The sequence below is a fragment of the Salmo salar genome, unplaced genomic scaffold (assembly GCF_905237065.1).
Source record: "Salmo salar unplaced genomic scaffold, Ssal_v3.1, whole genome shotgun sequence".
Lineage (NCBI taxonomy): Eukaryota > Metazoa > Chordata > Actinopteri > Salmoniformes > Salmonidae > Salmo > Salmo salar.
Genome location: NW_025549926.1, coordinates 81,215 through 100,000, shown reverse-complemented (window position 1 = coordinate 100,000; position 18,786 = coordinate 81,215). Strand labels below are relative to the sequence as shown.

Genomic DNA, 18,786 nt, shown 5'->3' with positions numbered 1-18,786 from the left:
GAATAGAGGAGGGGAGAGAGGAGGGGGAGAGGAGAGGGAGGAATAGAGGAGGGGAGAGGGGGATGGAGAGGAGAGGGAGGAATAGAGGAGGGGAGAGAGGAGGGGGAGAGGAGGAGAGAGGGGGATGGAGAGGAGAGGGAGGAGAGGAGGGGAGAGGGGAGGGAGAGGGAGGGGAGAGGGGGATGGAGAGGAGAGGGAGGAATAGAGGAGGGGAGAGGGGAGGGGAGAGGAGAGGGAGGAATAGAGGAGGGGAGAGAGGAGGGGGAGAGGAGAGGGAGGAATAGAGGAGGGGAGAGGGGGATGGAGAGGAGAGGGAGGAATAGAGGAGGGGAGAGGGGAGGGAGAGGAGGGGAGAGGGGGATGGAGAGGAGAGGGAGGAATAGAGGAGGGGAGAGGGGGATGGAGAGGAGGGGAGAGGGGGATGGAGAGGAGAGGGAGGAATAGAGGAGGGGAGAGAGGAGGGGGGAGAGGAGGGAGAGGGGGATGGAGAGGAGAGGGGGATGGAGAGGAGAGGGAGGAATAGAGGAGGGGAGAGGGGGATGGAGAGGAGAGGGAGGAATAGAGGAGAGGAGAGAGGAGGGGGAGAGGAGGGGAGAGGGGGATGGAGAGGAGAGGGAGGAATAGAGGAGGGGAGAGAGGGATGGAGAGGAGAGGGAGGAATAGAGGAGGGGAGAGAGGAGGGGAGAGGGATGGAGAGGAGAGGGAGGAATAGAGGAGGAGAGAGAGGGATGGAGAGGAGGGGAGAGGGGATGGAGAGGAGAGGGAGGAATAGAGGAGGGGAGAGGGGGATGGAGAGGAGAGGGAGGAATAGAGGAGGGGAGAGGGGGATGGAGAGGAGAGGGAGGAATAGAGGAGGGGAGAGAGGGAGGAGAGAGGAGGGGAGGGGGATGGAGAGGAGAGGGAGGAATAGAGGAGGAGAGAGGGGGATGGAGAGGGAGGGGAGAGGGGGATGGAGAGGAGAGGGAGGAATAGAGGAGGGGAGAGGGGGATGGAGAGGAGAGGGAGGAATAGAGGAGGGGAGAGAGGGAGGGGAGAGGAGGGGAGAGGGGGATGGAGAGGAGAGGGAGGAATAGAGGAGGGGAGAGAGGAGGGGAGAGGAGGGGAGAGGGGGATGGGGAGAGGGAGGAATAGAGGAGGAGAGAGGGGGATGGGGAGAGGAGGGGAAAGGGGGAGAGGAGAGGAGAGGGGAATGGGGAGAGGAGAGGGATGGGGAGAGGAGAGGAGAGAGGGATGGGGGAGAGGAGGGGAAAGGGGAGAGGAGAGGAGGGGAGAGAGGGATGGGGAGAGGAGAGGAGAGAGGGGGATGGAGAGGAGAGGGAGGAATAGAGGTGAGGAGAGAGGGATGGGATGGAGAGGAGGGGAGAGGGGGATGGGGGAGAGGGAGGAATAGAGATGAGGAGAGAGGGATGGGATGGAGAGGAGGGGAAAGGGGGATAGGGGAGAGGAGAGGAGAATGGGGAGAGGAGAGGGGAATGGGGAGAGGGATGGGGGAGAGGAGAGGAGAGAGGGATGGGGGAGAGGAGAGGGGGATGAGAGAGAGGAGAGAGGAGAGGAATGGGGGAGAGGAGAGAGGGATGGGAGAGAGGAGAGGAGAGAGAGACGTCTTATTCAGGAGACCGTATGAAAAATTATTTGAGAAATCTGACATAACACAAACAGGACAGGTCAAAGACACAAATATGTAATAATCTGAACGTAGAGGTGCGTAACCCAGCTCCACCAGGTAATAATCTGAATGTAGAGGTGTTACCCAGCTCCACCAGGTAATAATCTGAATGTAGAGGTGTTACCCAGCTCCACCATGTAATAATCTGAATGTAGAGGTGCGTAACCCAGCTCCACCAGGTAATAATCTGAATGTAGAGGTGCATTACCCAGCTCCACCAGGTAATAATCTGAATGTAGAGGTGTTACCCAGCTCCACCATGTAATAATCTGAATGTAGAGGTGCGTTACCCAGCTCCACCATGTAATAATCTGAATGTAGAGGTGCATTACCCAGCTCCACCAGGTAATAATCTGAATGTAGAGGTGTTACCCAGCTCCACCATGTAATAATCTGAATGTAGAGGTGCGTTACCCAGCTCCACCATGTAATAATCTGAATGTAGAGGTGCGTTACCCAGCTCCACCAGGTAATAATCTGAATGTAGAGGTGTTACCCAGCTCCACCATGTAATAATCTGAATGTAGAGGAGTGTTACCCAGCTCCACCAGGTAATAATCTGAATGTAGAGGTGCGTTACCCAGCTCCACCAGGTAATAATCTGAATGTAGAGGTGTTACCCAGCTCCACCAGGTAATAATCTGAATGTAGAGGTGCGTTACCCAGCTCCACCATGTAATAATCTGAATGTAGAGGTGCGTTACCCAGCTCCACCATGTAATAATCTGAATGTAGAGGTGCGTTACCCAGCTCCACCAGGTAATAATCTGAATGTAGAGGTGCGTTACCCAGCTCCACCAGGTAATAATCTGAATGTAGAGGTGTTACCCCGCTCCACCATGTAATAATCTGAATGTAGAGGTGCGTTACCCAGCTCCACCATGTAATAATCTGAATGTAGAGGTGCGTTACCCAGCTCCACCAGGTAATAATCTGAATGTAGAGGTGCGTTACCCAGCTCCACCATGTAATAATCTGAATGTAGAGGTGCGTTACCCAGCTCCACCATGTAATAATCTGAATGTAGAGGTGCGTTACCCAGCTCCACCATGTAATAATCTGAATGTAGAGGTGTGTTACCCAGCTCCACCAGGTAATAATCTGAATGTAGAGGTGCGTACCCAGCTCCACCATGTAATAATCTGAATGTAGAGGTGTTACCCAGCTCCACCATGTAATAATCTGAATGTAGAGGTGCGTTACCCAGCTCCACCATGTAATAATCTGAATGTAGAGGTGCGTTACCCAGCTCCACCATGTAATAATCTGAATGTAGAGGTGCGTTACCCAGCTCCACCATGTAATAATCTGAATGTAGAGGTGTACCCAGCTCCACCAGGTAATAATCTGAATGTAGAGGTGCGTTACCCAGCTCCACCATGTAATAATCTGAATGTAGAGGTGCGTTACCCAGCTCCACCAGGTAATAATCTGAATGTAGAGGTGCATTACCCAGCTCCACCAGGTAATAATCTGAATGTAGAGGTGTACCCAGCTCCACCATGTAATAATCTGAATGTAGAGGTGCTTACCCAGCTCCACCATGTAATAATCTGAATGTAGAGGTGTGTTACCCAGCTCCACCAGGTAATAATCTGAATGTAGAGGTGCGTTACCCAGCTCCACCATGTAATAATCTGAATGTAGAGGTGCGTTACCCAGCTCCACCATGTAATAATCTGAATGTAGAGGTGTGTTACCCAGCTCCACCAGGTAATAATCTGAATGTAGAGGTGCGTTACCCAGCTCCACCATGTAATAATCTGAATGTAGAGGTGCGTTACCCAGCTCCACCAGGTAATAATCTGAATGTAGAGGTGCGTTACCCAGCTCCGTGAGCCAGACGGCCACGGCCCCGTAGATCTCGTCCAGGATCAGGATGACCACCAGGTTGATGATGACGGCGGTCGCCGTCACGGTAACGCGGACGTTAGACTTGATCTCCGGGTCAGGTGACATCGCCATCAGGGCGGATACGACGATACGATAAACGATCACGCCGAAAACCGCGGAGAACGTCAGACCGAACTAGGACAGAGAGAAATTACTGTATTAGTCCCACAGACCGAACTAGGACAGAGAGAAATTACTGTATTAGTCCCACAGACCGAACTAGGACAGAGAGAAATTACTGTATTAGTCCCACAGACCGAACTAGGACAGAGAGACATTACTGTATTAGTCCCACAGCCCAAACTAGGACAGAGAGACATTACTGTATTAATCCCACAGACCGAACTAGGACAGAGAGACATTACTGTATTAGTCCCACAGACCGAACTAGGACAGAGAGACATTACTGTATTAGTCCCACAGACCGAACTAGGACAGAGAGACATTACTGTATTAGTCCCACAGCCCGAACTAGGACAGAGAGACATTACTGTATTAGTCCCACAGCCACAAACTAGGACAGAGAGACATTACTGTATTAGTCCCACGCACAGTGTTGCAGATGTAATCCCAGGGTACAGTAATCCCAGGGTACAGTAATCCCAGGGTACAGTAATCCCAGGGTACAGTAATCCCAGGGTACAGTAATCCCAGGGTACAGTAATCCCAGGGTACAGTAATCCCAGGGTACTGTACAACTCTTCAGCTCCAACAGTTCAGGTCAAAAAGATAAGTGAATGAAACAATAATAAACATTTAAAGAAAATGTACATATTTACAACTGTAACAACGATCTGTCTGTCTGTGTGACTAGTGGTGTCTATTCAGCAGCCTGATGGTCTGATGGTAGAAACAGCTGACTAGTGGTGTCTATTCAGCAGCCTGATGGTCTGGGGGTAGAAACAGCTGACTAGTGGTGTCTATTCAGCAGCCTGATGGTAGAAACAGCTGACTAGTGGTGTCTATTCAGCAGCCTGATGGTCTGATGGTAGAAACAGCTGACTAGTGGTGTCTATTCAGCAGCCTGATGGTAGAAACAGCTGACTAGTGGTGTCTATTCAGCAGCCTGATGGTCTGGGGATAGAAACAGCTGACTAGTGGCGTCTATTCAGCAGCCTGATGATAGAAACAGCTGACTAGTGGCGTCTATTCAGCAGCCTGATGGTAGAAACAGCTCACTAGTGGTGTCTATTCAGCAGCCTGATGGTCTGGGGATAGAAACAGCTGACTAGTGGTGTCTATTCAGCAGCCTGATGGTCTGGGGGTAGAAACAGCTGACTAGTGGTGTCTATTCAGCAGCCTGATGGTAGAAACAGCTGACTAGTGGTGTCTATTCAGCAGCCTGATGGTAGAAACAGCTGACTAGTGGTGTCTATTCAGCAGCCTGATGGTCTGGGGATAGAAACAGCTGACTAGTGGTGTCTATTCAGCAGCCTGATGGTAGAAACAGCTGACTAGTGGTGTCTATGTATCAAATGTCTACTGTTTGTTGATGATCTGGTGCTTCTGTCCCCAACCAAGGAGGGCCTACAGCAGCACCTAGATCTGTCCCCAACCAAGGAGGGCCTACAGCAGCACCTAGATCTGTCCCCAACCAAGGAGGGCCTACAGCAGCACCTAGATCTGTCCCCAACCAAGGAGGGCCTACAGCAGCACCTAGATCTGTCCCCAACCAAGGAGGGCCTACAGCAGCACCTAGATCTGTCCCCAACCAAGGAGGGCCTACAGCAGCACCTAGATCTGTCCCCAACCAAGGAGGGCCTACAGCAGCACCTAGATCTGTCCCCAACCAAGGAGGACCTACAGCAGCACCTAGATCTGTCCCCAACCAAGGAGGGCCTACAGCAGCACCTAGATCTGTCCCCAACCAAGGAGGGCCTACAGCAGCACCTAGATCTGTCCCCAACCAAGGAGGGCCTACAGCAGCACCTAGATCTTCTGCACAGATTATGTAGGAAAAAGTCAAGTTGCCAGGACCACAAATACAAATTCCTTCTAGACACCGGTGCCCTAGAGCACAAAAAAAACTATACAATATTCAGCCTAAACATCAGCGCCACAGGTAACTTCCACTAAGCTGTGAACGAGCTGAGTGATAAGGCCAGAAGTGCCTTCTATGCCACCAAAAGGAACATAAAATTCGACATATAAATTAGGATCTGGCTAAAAATACTTGAATCAGTTATAGAACCCATTGCCCTTTATTGTTGTGAGGTCTGCGGTCCGCTCACCAACCAAGAATTCACAAAATGGGACAAACACCAAATAATATCCTCAGCGTAAAACGTAAAACACCAAACAAAATCAAAATCCGGAAAAGAGCCGTTAAATTCTACAACCACCTAAAAGGAAGCGATTCCCAAACCTTCCATAACAAAGCCATCACCTACAGAGAGATGAACCTGGAGAAGAGTCCCCTAAGCAAGCTGGTCCTGGGGCTCTGTTCACAAACACAAACAGACCCCACAGAGCCCCAGGACAGCAACACAAACAGACCCCACAGAGCCCCAGGACAGCAACACAATTAGACCCAAACAAATCATGAGGAAGCAAAAAGATAATTACTTGACACATTGGAAAGAATTAACAAAAAAACAGAGCAAACTAGAATGCTATTTGTCCCTAAACAGAGAGGACACAGTGGCAGAATACCTGACCACTGTGACTGACCCAAACTTAAGGAAAGCTTTGACTATGTACAGACTCAGTGAGCATAGCCTTGCTATTGAGAAAGGCCGCCGTAGGCAGACCTGGCTCTCAAGAGAAGACAGGCTATGTGCAACACTGCCCACAAAATGATGTGGAAACTGAGCTGTACTTCCTAACCTCCTGCCAAATGTATGACCATATTAGAGACACATATTTCCCTCAGATTACACAGATCCACAAAAAACTAATCAAATTTTGATAATCTCCCATATCTACTGGGTGAAATACCACAGTGTGTCATCACAGCAGCAAGATACGTGACCTGTTGCCACAAGAAAAGGTCAACCAGTGAAGAACAAACACCATTATAAATACAACCCATATTTATGTTTATTTATTTTCCCTTTTGTACTTTAACCATTTGCACATCATTACAACACTGTAAATAGACATTATGACATTTGAAATGTCTATTATTTTGGAACTTCTGAGAGTGTGATGTTTACTATTAATATAAAAAAGTGAAATAAACAATAAAAATGATCTACTTCACTTGCTTTGACAATGTAAACATATGTTTCCCATGACAATAAAGCCCTTGAGAGAGCGAGAAAGAGAGAGAGAGAGAGAGAGAGAGAGAGAGAGAGAGAGACTCGGAGACAGAGAGAGAGAGACACTCGGAGACAGAGAGAGAGAGACACTCGGAGACAGAGAGGGACAGAGGAGACACAGAAAGAGAAAGAGATAGAGAGAGAGAGAGAGAGAGAGAGAGAGAGACAGAGAGAGACAGAGAGAGAGAGAGAGAGAGAGAGAGAGAGAGAGAGAGAGAGAGAGAGAGAGAGAGAGAGACAGAGAGAGAGAGAGAGAGAGAGCAGAGAGACAGAGAGAGAGAGACAGGAGAGAGAGAGAGAGAGAGAGACACAGGGAGAGAGAGAGAGACAGAGAGAGAGAGAGAGAGAGAGCAGAGAGAGAGAGAGAGAGAGACAGAGAGAGAGAGAGAGAGAGAGAGAGACAGAGAGAGAGAGAGAGAGAGAGAGAGAGAGAGAGAGAGAGAGAGAGAGAGAGAGAGAGAGAGAGACACAGAGAGAGAGAGAGAGAGAGAGAGAGACAGAGACACAGAGAGACAGAGAGAGAGAGACACAGAGAGAGAGAGAGAGAGAGACAGAGAGAGAGAGAGAGAGAGAGAGACAGTGCGAGAGAGAGAGAGAGACAGTGCGAGAGAGAGAGAGAGACAGAGAGAGAGAGAGAGAGAGACAGAGAGAGACAGAGAGAGAGAGAGACAGAGAGAGAGACAGACAGAGAGACAGAGAGACAGAGACAGAGACAGAGACAGAGATATAGAGAGAGAGAGAGAGAGAGAGAGAGACAGAGACAGAGAGAGAGACAGAGAGAGAGAGAGAGACAGAGAGAGAGACAGAGACGGAGAGAGACAGAGAGAGACAGAGAGAGACAGAGAGAGACAGAGAGAGAGAGAACATCAGGCCAAACTAAAAGCCCACTCACCATAAAGAGGATGGAGGAGATGTTAATGAGGTATCCAGGGAGACGGTCCCTCCAGGTCAGCTTCTCCACACCTGTCTGGGTTACAGGTTACAGACACATTAAGAGCACAAGCACATGTAGATTACCATTAGAGACCAGTAGAGACCAGAAGAGACTAGTAGACCAGTAAAGAACAGAGAGACCAGTAGAGACCAGTAGAGACCCGTAGAGACCAGTAGAGACCAGTAGAGACTAGTAGAGACTAGTAGAGACCAGTAGAGACCAGAAGAGACCAGTAGAGACCAGTAGAGTCCAGTAGAGACCAGAAGAGACCAGTAGAGACCAGTAGAGACTAGTAGAGTGCAGAAGAGACCAGAAGAGACCAGTAGAGACCAGAAGAGACCAGTAGAGACCAGAAGAGACCAGTAGAGACCAGCAGAGACCAGTAGAGACCAGTAGAGACCAGTAGAGACCAGAAGAGACCAGTAGAGACCAGTAGAGACCAGTAGACCAGTAGAGACCAGAAGAGACCAGTAGAGACCAGTAGAGAACAAGGTAGACCAGTAGACACCAATAAAGATCAGCAAAGACCACCCAGACAGGACTGCTGTTTGGCCACTAATGTTCCTCTGAGACAGGACTGCTGTATGTCCCTCTGAGACAGGACTGCTCTATGTTCTACTGAGACAGGACTGCTGTATGTCCCTCTGAGACAGGACTGCTGTATGTCCCTCTGAGACAGGACTGCTGTATGTTCCTCTGAGACAGGACTGCTGTATGTTCCTCTGAGACAGGACTGCTCTATGTTCCTCTGAGACAGGACTGCTGTATGTTCTACTGAGACAGGACTGCTGTATGTTCTACTGAGACAGGACTGCTGTATGTTCTACTGAGACAGGACTGCTGTATGTTCCTCTGAGACAGGACTGCTGTATGTTCCTCTGAGACAGGACTGCTGTATGTCCCTCTGAGACAGGACTGCTGTATGTCCCTCTGAGACAGGACTGCTGTATGTCCCTCTGAGACAGGACTGCTGTATGTCCCTCTGAGACAGGACTGCTGTATGTTCCTCTGAGACAGGACTGCTGTTTGACCTCTGAGACAGGACTGCTGTATGTCCCTCTGAGACAGGACTGCTGTATGTCCCTCTGAGACAGGACTGCTGTATGTCCCACTGAGACAGGACTGCTGTATGTTCCACTGAGACAGGACTGCTGTATGTTCCACTGAGACAGGACTGCTGTATGTTCTACTGAGACAGGACTGCTGTATGTTCCACTGAGACAGGACTGCTGTATGTTCCTCTGAGACAGGACTGCTGTATGTTCTACTGAGACAGGACTGCTGTATGTCCCTCTGAGACAGGACTGCTGTATGTCCCTCTGAGACAGGACTGCTGTATGTCCCTCTGAGACAGGACTGCTGTATGTCCCTCTGAGACAGGACTGCTGTATGTTCCACTGAGACAGGACTGCTGTATGTCCCTCTGAGACAGGACTGCTGTATGTCCCTCTGAGACAGGACTGCTGTATGTCCCTCTGAGACAGGACTGCTGTATGTTCTACTGAGACAGGACTGCTGTTTGACCTCTGAGACAGGACTGCTGTATGTTCCTCTGAGACAGGACTGCTGTATGCTCCTCTGAGACAGGACTGCTGTATGTCCCTCTGAGACAGGACTGCTGTATGTTCCACTGAGACAGGACTGCTGTATGTCCCTCTGAGACAGGACTGCTGTATGTCCCTCTGAGACAGGACTGCTGTATGTCCCTCTGAGACAGGACTGCTGTATGTCCCTCTGAGACAGGACTGCTGTATGTCCCTCTGAGACAGGACTGCTGTATGTTCTACTGAGACAGGACTGCTGTATGTCCCTCTGAGACAGGACTGCTGTATGTCCCTCTGAGACAGGACTGCTGTATGTCCCTCTGAGACAGGACTGCTGTATGTTCCTCTGAGACAGGACTGCTGTTTGACCTCTGAGACAGGACTGCTGTATGTTCCTCTGAGACAGGACTGCTGTATGTTCCTCTGAGACAGGACTGCTGTATGTCCCTCTGAGACAGGACTGCTCTATGTCCCTCTGAGACAGGACTGCTCTATGTTCTACTGAGACAGGACTGCTCTATGTTCTACTGAGACAGGACTGCTCTATGTTCTACTGAGACAGGACTGCTGTATGTCCCTCTGAGACAGGACTGCTGTATGTTCTACTGAGACAGGACTGCTGTATGTCCCTCTGAGACAGGACTGCTGTATGTCCCTCTGAGACAGGACTGCTGTATGTCCCTCTGAGACAGGACTGCTGTATGTCCCTCTGAGACAGGACTGCTGTATGTCCCTCTGAGACAGGACTGCTGTATGTTCCTCTGAGACAGGACTGCTGTATGTCCCTCTGAGACAGGACTGCTGTATGTCCCTCTGAGACAGGACTGCTGTATGTCCCTCTGAGACAGGACTGCTGTATGTCCCTCTGAGACAGGACTGCTGTATGTCCCTCTGAGACAGGACTGCTGTATGTCCCTCTGAGACAGGACTGCTGTATGTCCCTCTGAGACAGGACTGCTGTATGTTCCTCTGAGACAGGACTGCTGTATGTCCCTCTGAGACAGGACTGCTGTTTGACCTCTGAGACAGGACTGCTGTATGTTCTACTGAGACAGGACTGCTGTATGTTCCTCTGAGACAGGACTGCTGTATGTCCCTCTGAGACAGGACTGCTGTTTGACCTCTCACCCTAACCATTGACAGTGATTACTGCATTGTTGGGTTTAGAGCTGGCAGAAATCCAGTACTTGTGACTTTACAAGTTGAAACACACACAGACAGTAACTAGATCTCCCAGTGATACAGCAGGTTGGGAGATCATAAGGAGGACAACAGCGCCACCTAGCACCCACACAGCACCTAGCACCCACACAGCACCCACACAGCACCCACACAGCACCCACACAGCACCCACACAGCACCCACACAGCACCACCTAGCACCCACACAGCACCTAGCACCCACACAGCACCCACACAGCACCTAGCACCCACACAGCACCCACACAGCACCCACACAGCACCCACACAGCACCTAGCACCCACACAGCACCCACACAGCACCCACACAGCACCTAGCACCCACACAGCACCACCTAGCACCCACACAGCACCCACACAGCACCCACACAACACACAGTACCTCCCCCTCCTCTCCCTCCACCTGGTCTCCTCCCCCCACCTCTCCCCTCCCCACCCCTCCTCCCCCCACCCCCCACCTCTCCTCCCCCTCCTCTCCCCTCTCCTCCCCCACCTCTCCTCCCCCCACCTCTCCTCTCGTCCCCTCCCCCTCGACCCCCCCACCTCTCCTCTCGTCCCCTCCCCCTCGACCCCCCACCTCTCCCCTCCCCTCCCCCACCTCTCCTCCCCTCCCCCCCCACCTCTCCTCCCCCTCCCCCCACCTCTAGTCCCCTCGCCCTCCACCTCTCCTCTCCTCCCTCTCCTCCCCCCACCTCTCCTCTCCTCCCCCTCCTCCCCCTCTCCTCTCCTCCCCTCCCCCCACCTCCCCCCACCTCTCCTCTCCTCTCTCTCCCCCCACCTCCCCTCACCTCTCCTCTCCTCCCCCACCTCCCCCCCACCTCTCCTCTCCCCCCCACCTCTCCCCTTGACACTAGTAAAATAACAGCAGTAACACAGGAGATCAGTGTCCATATAACCTGATGTAGCCGGCCTTTCAATCTGGTCCTGTCTGGGTGGTGTCCATATAACCTAATGTAGCCGGCCTTTCAATCTGGTCCTGTCTGGGTGGTGTCCATATAACCTAATGTAGCCGGCCTTTCAATCTGGTCCTGTCTGGGTGGTGTCCATATAACCTGATGTAGCCGGCCTTTCAATCTGGTCCTGTCTGGGTGGTGTCCATATAACCTGATGTAGCCGGCCTTTCAATCTGGTCCTGTCTGGGTGGTGTCCATATAACCTGATGTAGCCGGCCTTTCAATCTGGTCCTGTCTGGGTGGTGTCCATATAACCTGATGTAGCCGGCCTTTCAATCTGGTCCTGTCTGGGTGGTGTCCATATAACCTGATGTAGCCGGCCTTTCAATCTGGTCCTGTCTGGGTGGTGTCCATATAACCTGATGTAGCCGGCCTTTCAATCTGGTCCTGTCTGGGTGGTGTTCATATAACCTGATGTAGCCGGCCTTTCAATCTGGTCCTGCCTGGGTGGTGTTCATATAACCTGATGTAGCCGGCCTTTCAATCTGGTCCTGTCTGGGTGGTGTCCATATAACCTGATGTAGCCGGCCTTTCAATCTGGTCCTGTCTGGGTGGTGTCCATATAACCTGATGTAGCCGGCCTTTCAATCTGGTCCTGTCTGGGTGGTGTCCATATAACCTGATGTAGCCGGCCTTTCAATCTGGTCCTGTCTGGGTGGTGTCCATATAACCTGATGTAGCAGGCCTTTCAATCTGGTCCTGTCTGGGTGGTGTCCATATAACCTGATGTAGCCGACCTTTCAATCTGGTCCTGCCTGGGTGGTGTCCATATAACCTGATGTAGCCGGCCTTTCAATCTGGTCCTGCCTGGGTGGTGTCCATATAACCTGATGTAGCCGGCCTTTCAATCTGGTCCTGTCTGGGTGGTGTCCATATAACCTGATGTAGCAGGCCTTTCAATCTGGTCCTGCCTGGGTGGTGTCCATATAACCTAATGTAGCAGGCCTTTCAATCTGGTCCTGTCTGGGTGGTGTCCATATAACCTGATGTAGCCGGCCTTTCAATCTGGTCCTGTCTGGGTGGTGTCCATATAACCTGATGTAGCCGGCCTTTCAATCTGGTCCTGTCTGGGTGGTGTCCATATAACCTGATGTAGCCGGCCTTTCAATCTGGTCCTGTCTGGGTGGTGTCCATATAACCTGATGTAGCCGGCCTTTCAATCTGGTCCTGTCTGGGTGGTGTCCATATAACCTGATGTAGCCGGCCTTTCAATCTGGTCCTGTCTGGCTGGTGTCCATATAACCTGATGTAGCCGGCCTTTCAATCTGGTCCTGTCTGGGTGGTGTCCATATAACCTGATGTAGCCGGCCTTTCAATCTGGTCCTGTCTGGGTGGTGTCCATATAACCTGATGTAGCCGGCCTTTCAATCTGGTCCTGTCTGGGTGGTGTCCATATAACCTGATGTAGCAGGCCTTTCAATCTGGTCCTGTCTGGGTGGTGTCCATATAACCTGATGTAGCCGGCCTTTCAATCTGGTCCTGTCTGGGTGGTGTCCATATAACCTGATGTAGCCGGCCTTTCAATCTGGTCCTGTCTGGGTGGTGTCCATATAACCTGATGTAGCCGGCCTTTCAATCTGGTCCTGTCTGGGTGGTGTTCATATAACCTGATGTAGCCGGCCTTTCAATCTGGTCCTGTCTGGGTGGTGTCCATATAACCTAATGTAGCAGGCCTTTCAATCTGGTCCTGTCTGGGTGGTGTCCATATAACCTGATGTAGCCGACCTTTCAATCTGGTCCTGCCTGGGTGGTGTCCATATAACCTGATGTAGCCGGCCTTTCAATCTGGTCCTGCCTGGGTGGTGTCCATATAACCTGATGTAGCCGGCCTTTCAATCTGGTCCTGTCTGGGTGGTGTCCATATAACCTGATGTAGCAGGCCTTTCAATCTGGTCCTGCCTGGGTGGTGTCCATATAACCTAATGTAGCAGGCCTTTCAATCTGGTCCTGTCTGGGTGGTGTCCATATAACCTGATGTAGCCGGCCTTTCAATCTGGTCCTGTCTGGGTGGTGTCCATATAACCTGATGTAGCCGGCCTTTCAATCTGGTCCTGTCTGGGTGGTGTCCATATAACCTGATGTAGCCGGCCTTTCAATCTGGTCCTGTCTGGGTGGTGTCCATATAACCTGATGTAGCCGGCCTTTCAATCTGGTCCTGTCTGGGTGGTGTCCATATAACCTGATGTAGCCGGCCTTTCAATCTGGTCCTGTCTGGCTGGTGTCCATATAACCTGATGTAGCCGGCCTTTCAATCTGGTCCTGTCTGGGTGGTGTCCATATAACCTGATGTAGCCGGCCTTTCAATCTGGTCCTGTCTGGGTGGTGTCCATATAACCTGATGTAGCCGGCCTTTCAATCTGGTCCTGTCTGGGTGGTGTCCATATAACCTGATGTAGCAGGCCTTTCAATCTGGTCCTGTCTGGGTGGTGTCCATATAACCTGATGTAGCCGGCCTTTCAATCTGGTCCTGTCTGGGTGGTGTCCATATAACCTGATGTAGCCGGCCTTTCAATCTGGTCCTGTCTGGGTGGTGTCCATATAACCTGATGTAGCCGGCCTTTCAATCTGGTCCTGTCTGGGTGGTGTTCATATAACCTGATGTAGCCGGCCTTTCAATCTGGTCCTGTCTGGGTGGTGTCCATATAACCTAATGTAGCAGGCCTTTCAATCTGGTCCTGTCTGGGTGGTGTCCATATAACCTGATGTAGCCGACCTTTCAATCTGGTCCTGTCTGGGTGGTGTCCATATAACCTGATGTAGCAGGCCTTTCAATCTGGTCCTGTCTGGGTGGTGTCCATATAACCTGATGTAGCAGGCCTTTCAATCTGGTCCTGTCTGGGTGGTGTCCATATAACCTGATGTAGCCGGCCTTTCAATCTGGTCCTGTCAGGGTGGTGTCCATATAACCTGATGTAGCAGGCCTTTCAATCTGGTCCTGTCTGGGTGGTGTCCATATAACCTGATGTAGCCGGCCTTTCAATCTGGTCCTGTCTGGGTGGTGTCCATATAACCTGATGTAGCCGGCCTTTCAATCTGGTCCTGCCTGGGTGGTGTCCATATAACCTGATGTAGCCGGCCTTTCAATCTGGTCCTGTCTGGGTGGTGTCCATATAACCTGATGTAGCAGGCCTTTCAATCTGGTCCTGTCTGGGTGGTGTCCATATAACCTGATGTAGCAGGCCTTTCAATCTGGTCCTGTCTGGGTGGTGTCCATATAACCTGATGTAGCCGGCCTTTCAATCTGGTCCTGTCTGGGTGGTGTCCATATAACCTGATGTAGCCGGCCTTTCAATCTGGTCCTGTCTGGGTGGTGTCCATATAACCTGATGTAGCCGGCCTTTCAATCTGGTCCTGTCTGGGTGGTGTCCATATAACCTGATGTAGCCGGCCTTTCAATCTGGTCCTGTCTGGGTGGTGTCCATATAACCTGATGTAGCCGGCCTTTCAATCTGGTCCTGCCTGGGTGGTTCTCTTCTGCACTGCTCAACCAATCCAGTAAATGTTCTGCACTGTTCAACCAATCCAGTAAATGTTCTGCACTGTTCAACCAATCCAGTAAATGTTCTGCACTGTTCAACCAATCCAGTAAACTTTCTGCACTGTTCAACCAATCCAGTAAATGTTCTGCACTGTTCAACCAATCCTGTAAATGTGGAGGAGGAGTTAAGCTGGAGTGTCTGCTTGTTAACGTCCAAAAGAGGAAGTTGCGTCACAACCAGAACATCCACAGGCTCTCTGTTTCAGTTCCCCTGACAACCAGAACATCCCCAGGCTCTCTGTTCCAGTTCCCCTGACAACCAGAACATCCACAGGCTCTCTGTTCCATTTCCCCTGACAACCAGAACATCCACAGGCTCTCTGTTCCAGTTCCCCTGACAACCAGAACATCCACAGGCTCTCTGTTCCAGTTCCCCTGACAACCAGAACACATCCACAGGCTCTCTGTTTCAGTTCCCCTGACAACCAGAACATCCCCAGGCTCTCTGTTCCAGTTCCCCTGACAACCAGAACATCCACAGGCTCTCTGTTCCATTTCCCCTGACAACCAGAACATCCACAGGCTCTCTGTTCCAGTTCCCCTGACAACCAGAACATCCACAGGCTCTCTGTTCCCCTGACAACCAGAACATCCACAGGCTCTCTGTTCCCCTGACAACCAGAACATCCACAGGCTCTCTGTTCCAGTTCCCCTGACAACCAGAACATCCACAGCCTCTCTGTTCCAGTTCCCCTGACAACCAGAACATCCACAGGCTCTCTGTTCCAGTTCCCCTGACAACCAGAACATCCACAGGCTCTCTGTTCCAGTTCCCCTGACAACCAGAACATCCACAGCCTCTCTGTTCCAGTTCCCCTGACAACCAGAACATCCACAGGCTCTCTGTTCCAGTTCCCCTGACAACCAGAACATCCACAGGCTCTCTGTTCCAGTTCCCCTGACAACCAGAACATCCACAGGCTCTCTGTTCCAGTTCCCCTGACAACCAGAACATCCACAGGCTCTCTGTTCCCCTGACAACCAGAACATCCACAGGCTCTCTGTTCCATTTCCCCTGAAAACCAGAACATCCACAGGCTCTCTGTTCCCCTGACAACCAGAACATCCACAGGCTCTCTGTTCCAGTTCCCCTGACAACCAGAACATCCACAGGCACTCTGTTCCGTTTCCCCTGACAACCAGAACATCCACAGGCTCTCTGTTCCGTTTCCCCTGACAACCAGAACATCCACAGGCTCTCTGTTCCCCTGACAACCAGAACATCCACAGGCTCTCTGTTCCCCTGACAACCAGAACATCCACAGGCTCTCTGTTCCAGTTCCCCTGACAACCAGAACATCCACAGCCTCTCTGTTCCAGTTCCCCTGACAACCAGAACATCCACAGGCTCTCTGTTCCAGTTCCCCTGACAACCAGAACATCCACAGGCTCTCTGTTCCAGTTCCCCTGACAACCAGAACATCCACAGGCTCTCTGTTCCAGTTCCCCTGACAACCAGAACATCCACAGGCTCTCTGTTCCAGTTCCCCAGACAACCAGAACATCCACAGGCTCTCTGTTCCCCTGACAACCAGAACATCCACAGGCTCTCTGTTCCATTTCCCCTGAAAACCAGAACATCCACAGGCTCTCTGTTCCCCTGACAACCAGAACATCCACAGGCTCTCTGTTCCAGTTCCCCTGACAACCAGAACATCCACAGGCACTCTGTTCCGTTTCCCCTGACAACCAGAACATCCACAGGCTCTCTGTTCCGTTTCCCCTGACAACTGGATGCATCCGGTTTGTAGCCCCCTTGCTGAGGGTGGAAACCATGTGGTCTTGAACGGAAATGAACCCAAAGAGAGAGAGACACACACACACACACACACACACACACACACACACACACACACACACACACACACACACACACACACACACACACACACACACACACACACACACACACACACACACACACACACACACACACACACACACACACACACACACACACACACAATAAGGTCAGGACTCTCTCCTGTCATACCACATCCCTGTCAGACTGCATCACACACACACCCCCTCCCTGCAGGCCGCTAAGCCCTTTGGGAAATTACTGTCATGGGATTTCCTCTGGGCCATATGTCACCTCACACACACACACACACACACACACACACACACACACACACACACACACACACACCCCTTTGTATCCAGAGCAGGAAGTAACAGATTCCGTGTCCCACAAGGCACCTAGTGACGATGTTCTGCCATCTAGTCAGAGCAACATCAGGCGGAAGAGGAAGTCCTATAGGTGTATCGTTAAGGCCGGTTGGCCGGGTTAGGGTCGGGAGGCCGGGTTAGGGTCGGGAGGACGGGTTAAGGTCGGGAGGCCGGGAGGCCGGGTTAAGGTCGGGAGGCCGGGTTAAGGTCAGGAGGCCGGGTTAAGGTCGGGAGGCCGGGTTAGGGTCGGGAGGTCGGGAGGCCGGGTTAAGGTCGGGAGGCCGGGTTACGGTCGGGAGGCCGGGTTAGGGTCGGGAGGCCTGGTTAAGGTCGGGAGGCCGGATTAATGTCGGGTTAAGGTCGGGAGGCCGGGTTAAGTTCGGGAGGCCGGGTTAAGGTCAGGAGGCCGGGTTAAGGCCGGGAAGCCGGGATAAGGTCGGGTTAAGGTCAGGAGGCCGGGTTAAGGTCGGGTTAAGGTCAGGAGGCCGGGTTAAGGTCGGGAGGCCGGGTTAAGGTCGGGAGGCCGGGTTAAGGTCGGGAGGTCGGGTTAAGGTCGGGACGCCGGGTTAAGGTCGGGACGCCGGGTTAAGGTCGGGAGGCCGGGTTAAGGTCGGGTTAAGGTCGGGAGGTTGGGTTAAGGTCAGGAGGCCGGGTTAAGGTCGGGAGGTTGGGTTAAGGGTAGGAGGCCGGGTTAAGGTCGGGTTAAGGTCGGGAGGCCGGGTTAAGGTCGGGTTAAGGTCGGGAGGCCGGGTTAAGGTCGGGAGGCCGGGTTAGGGTCAGGAGGCCGGGTTAGGGTCAGGAGGCCGGGTTAAGGTCGGGTTAAGGTCAGGAGGCCGGGTTAAGGTCGGGAGGCCGGGTTAAGGTCGGGAGGTCTGGTTAAGGACGGGAGGTCTGGTTAAGGACGGGAGGTCTGGTTAAGGACGGGAGGCCGGGTTAGGGTCGGGAGGCCGGGTTAAGGTCAGGAGGCGGGGTTAAGGTCGGGAGGCCGGGTTTAGGTCAGGAGGTCGGGTTAAGGTCGGGTTAAGATCAGGAGGCCGGGTTAAGGTCGGGTTAAGATCAGGAGGCCGGGTTAAGGTCGGGAGGCCGGGTTAAGGTCAGGAGGCCGGGTTAAGGTCAGGAGGCCGGGTTAAGGTCGGGAGGCCGGGTTAAGGTCGGGAGGCCGGGTTTAGGTCAGGAGGTCGGGTTAAGGTCGGGTTAAGGTCGGGTTAAGATCAGGAGGCCGGGTTAAGGTCGGGTTAAGATCAGGAGGCCGGGTTAAGGTCGGGAGGCCGGGTTAAGGTCGGGAGGCCGGGTTAAGGTCGGGAGGCCGGGTTAAGGTCGGGAGGCCGGGTTAAGGTCGGGAGAACGGGTTAAGGCCGGGAGGCCCGGGTTAAGGTCGGGAGGCCGGGTTAAGGCCGGGAGGCCGGGTTAAAGTCGGGAGGCCGGGTTAAGGTCGGGAGGCCGGGTTAAAGTCGGGAGGCCGGGTTAAGGTCGGGAGGCCGGGTTAAGGCCGGGAGGCCGGGTTAAGGTCGGGAGGCCGGGTTAAGGTCGGGAGGCTGGGTTAAGCTGGGATAGAATCCGCTGTGTTCAACCAGGCCACAGTATTGCTCATTTACTGTCCTTTCTAGTCAGTTAGCCATGTTTCAGT

General features: G+C 52.3%; 1 protein-coding gene across 1 annotated transcript in view; it reads right to left on the bottom strand.

The window, feature by feature from the left end:
• Positions 1-18,786, bottom strand: part of LOC106594071 (anoctamin-1) — a 140,835-nt gene that overhangs the window by 70,158 nt on the left and 51,891 nt on the right. The window contains 2 exon segments of the mRNA XM_045713591.1: positions 3,493-3,694; positions 7,712-7,786. Of these exon segments, the coding sequence (XP_045569547.1) occupies positions 3,493-3,694; positions 7,712-7,786 (277 nt within the window).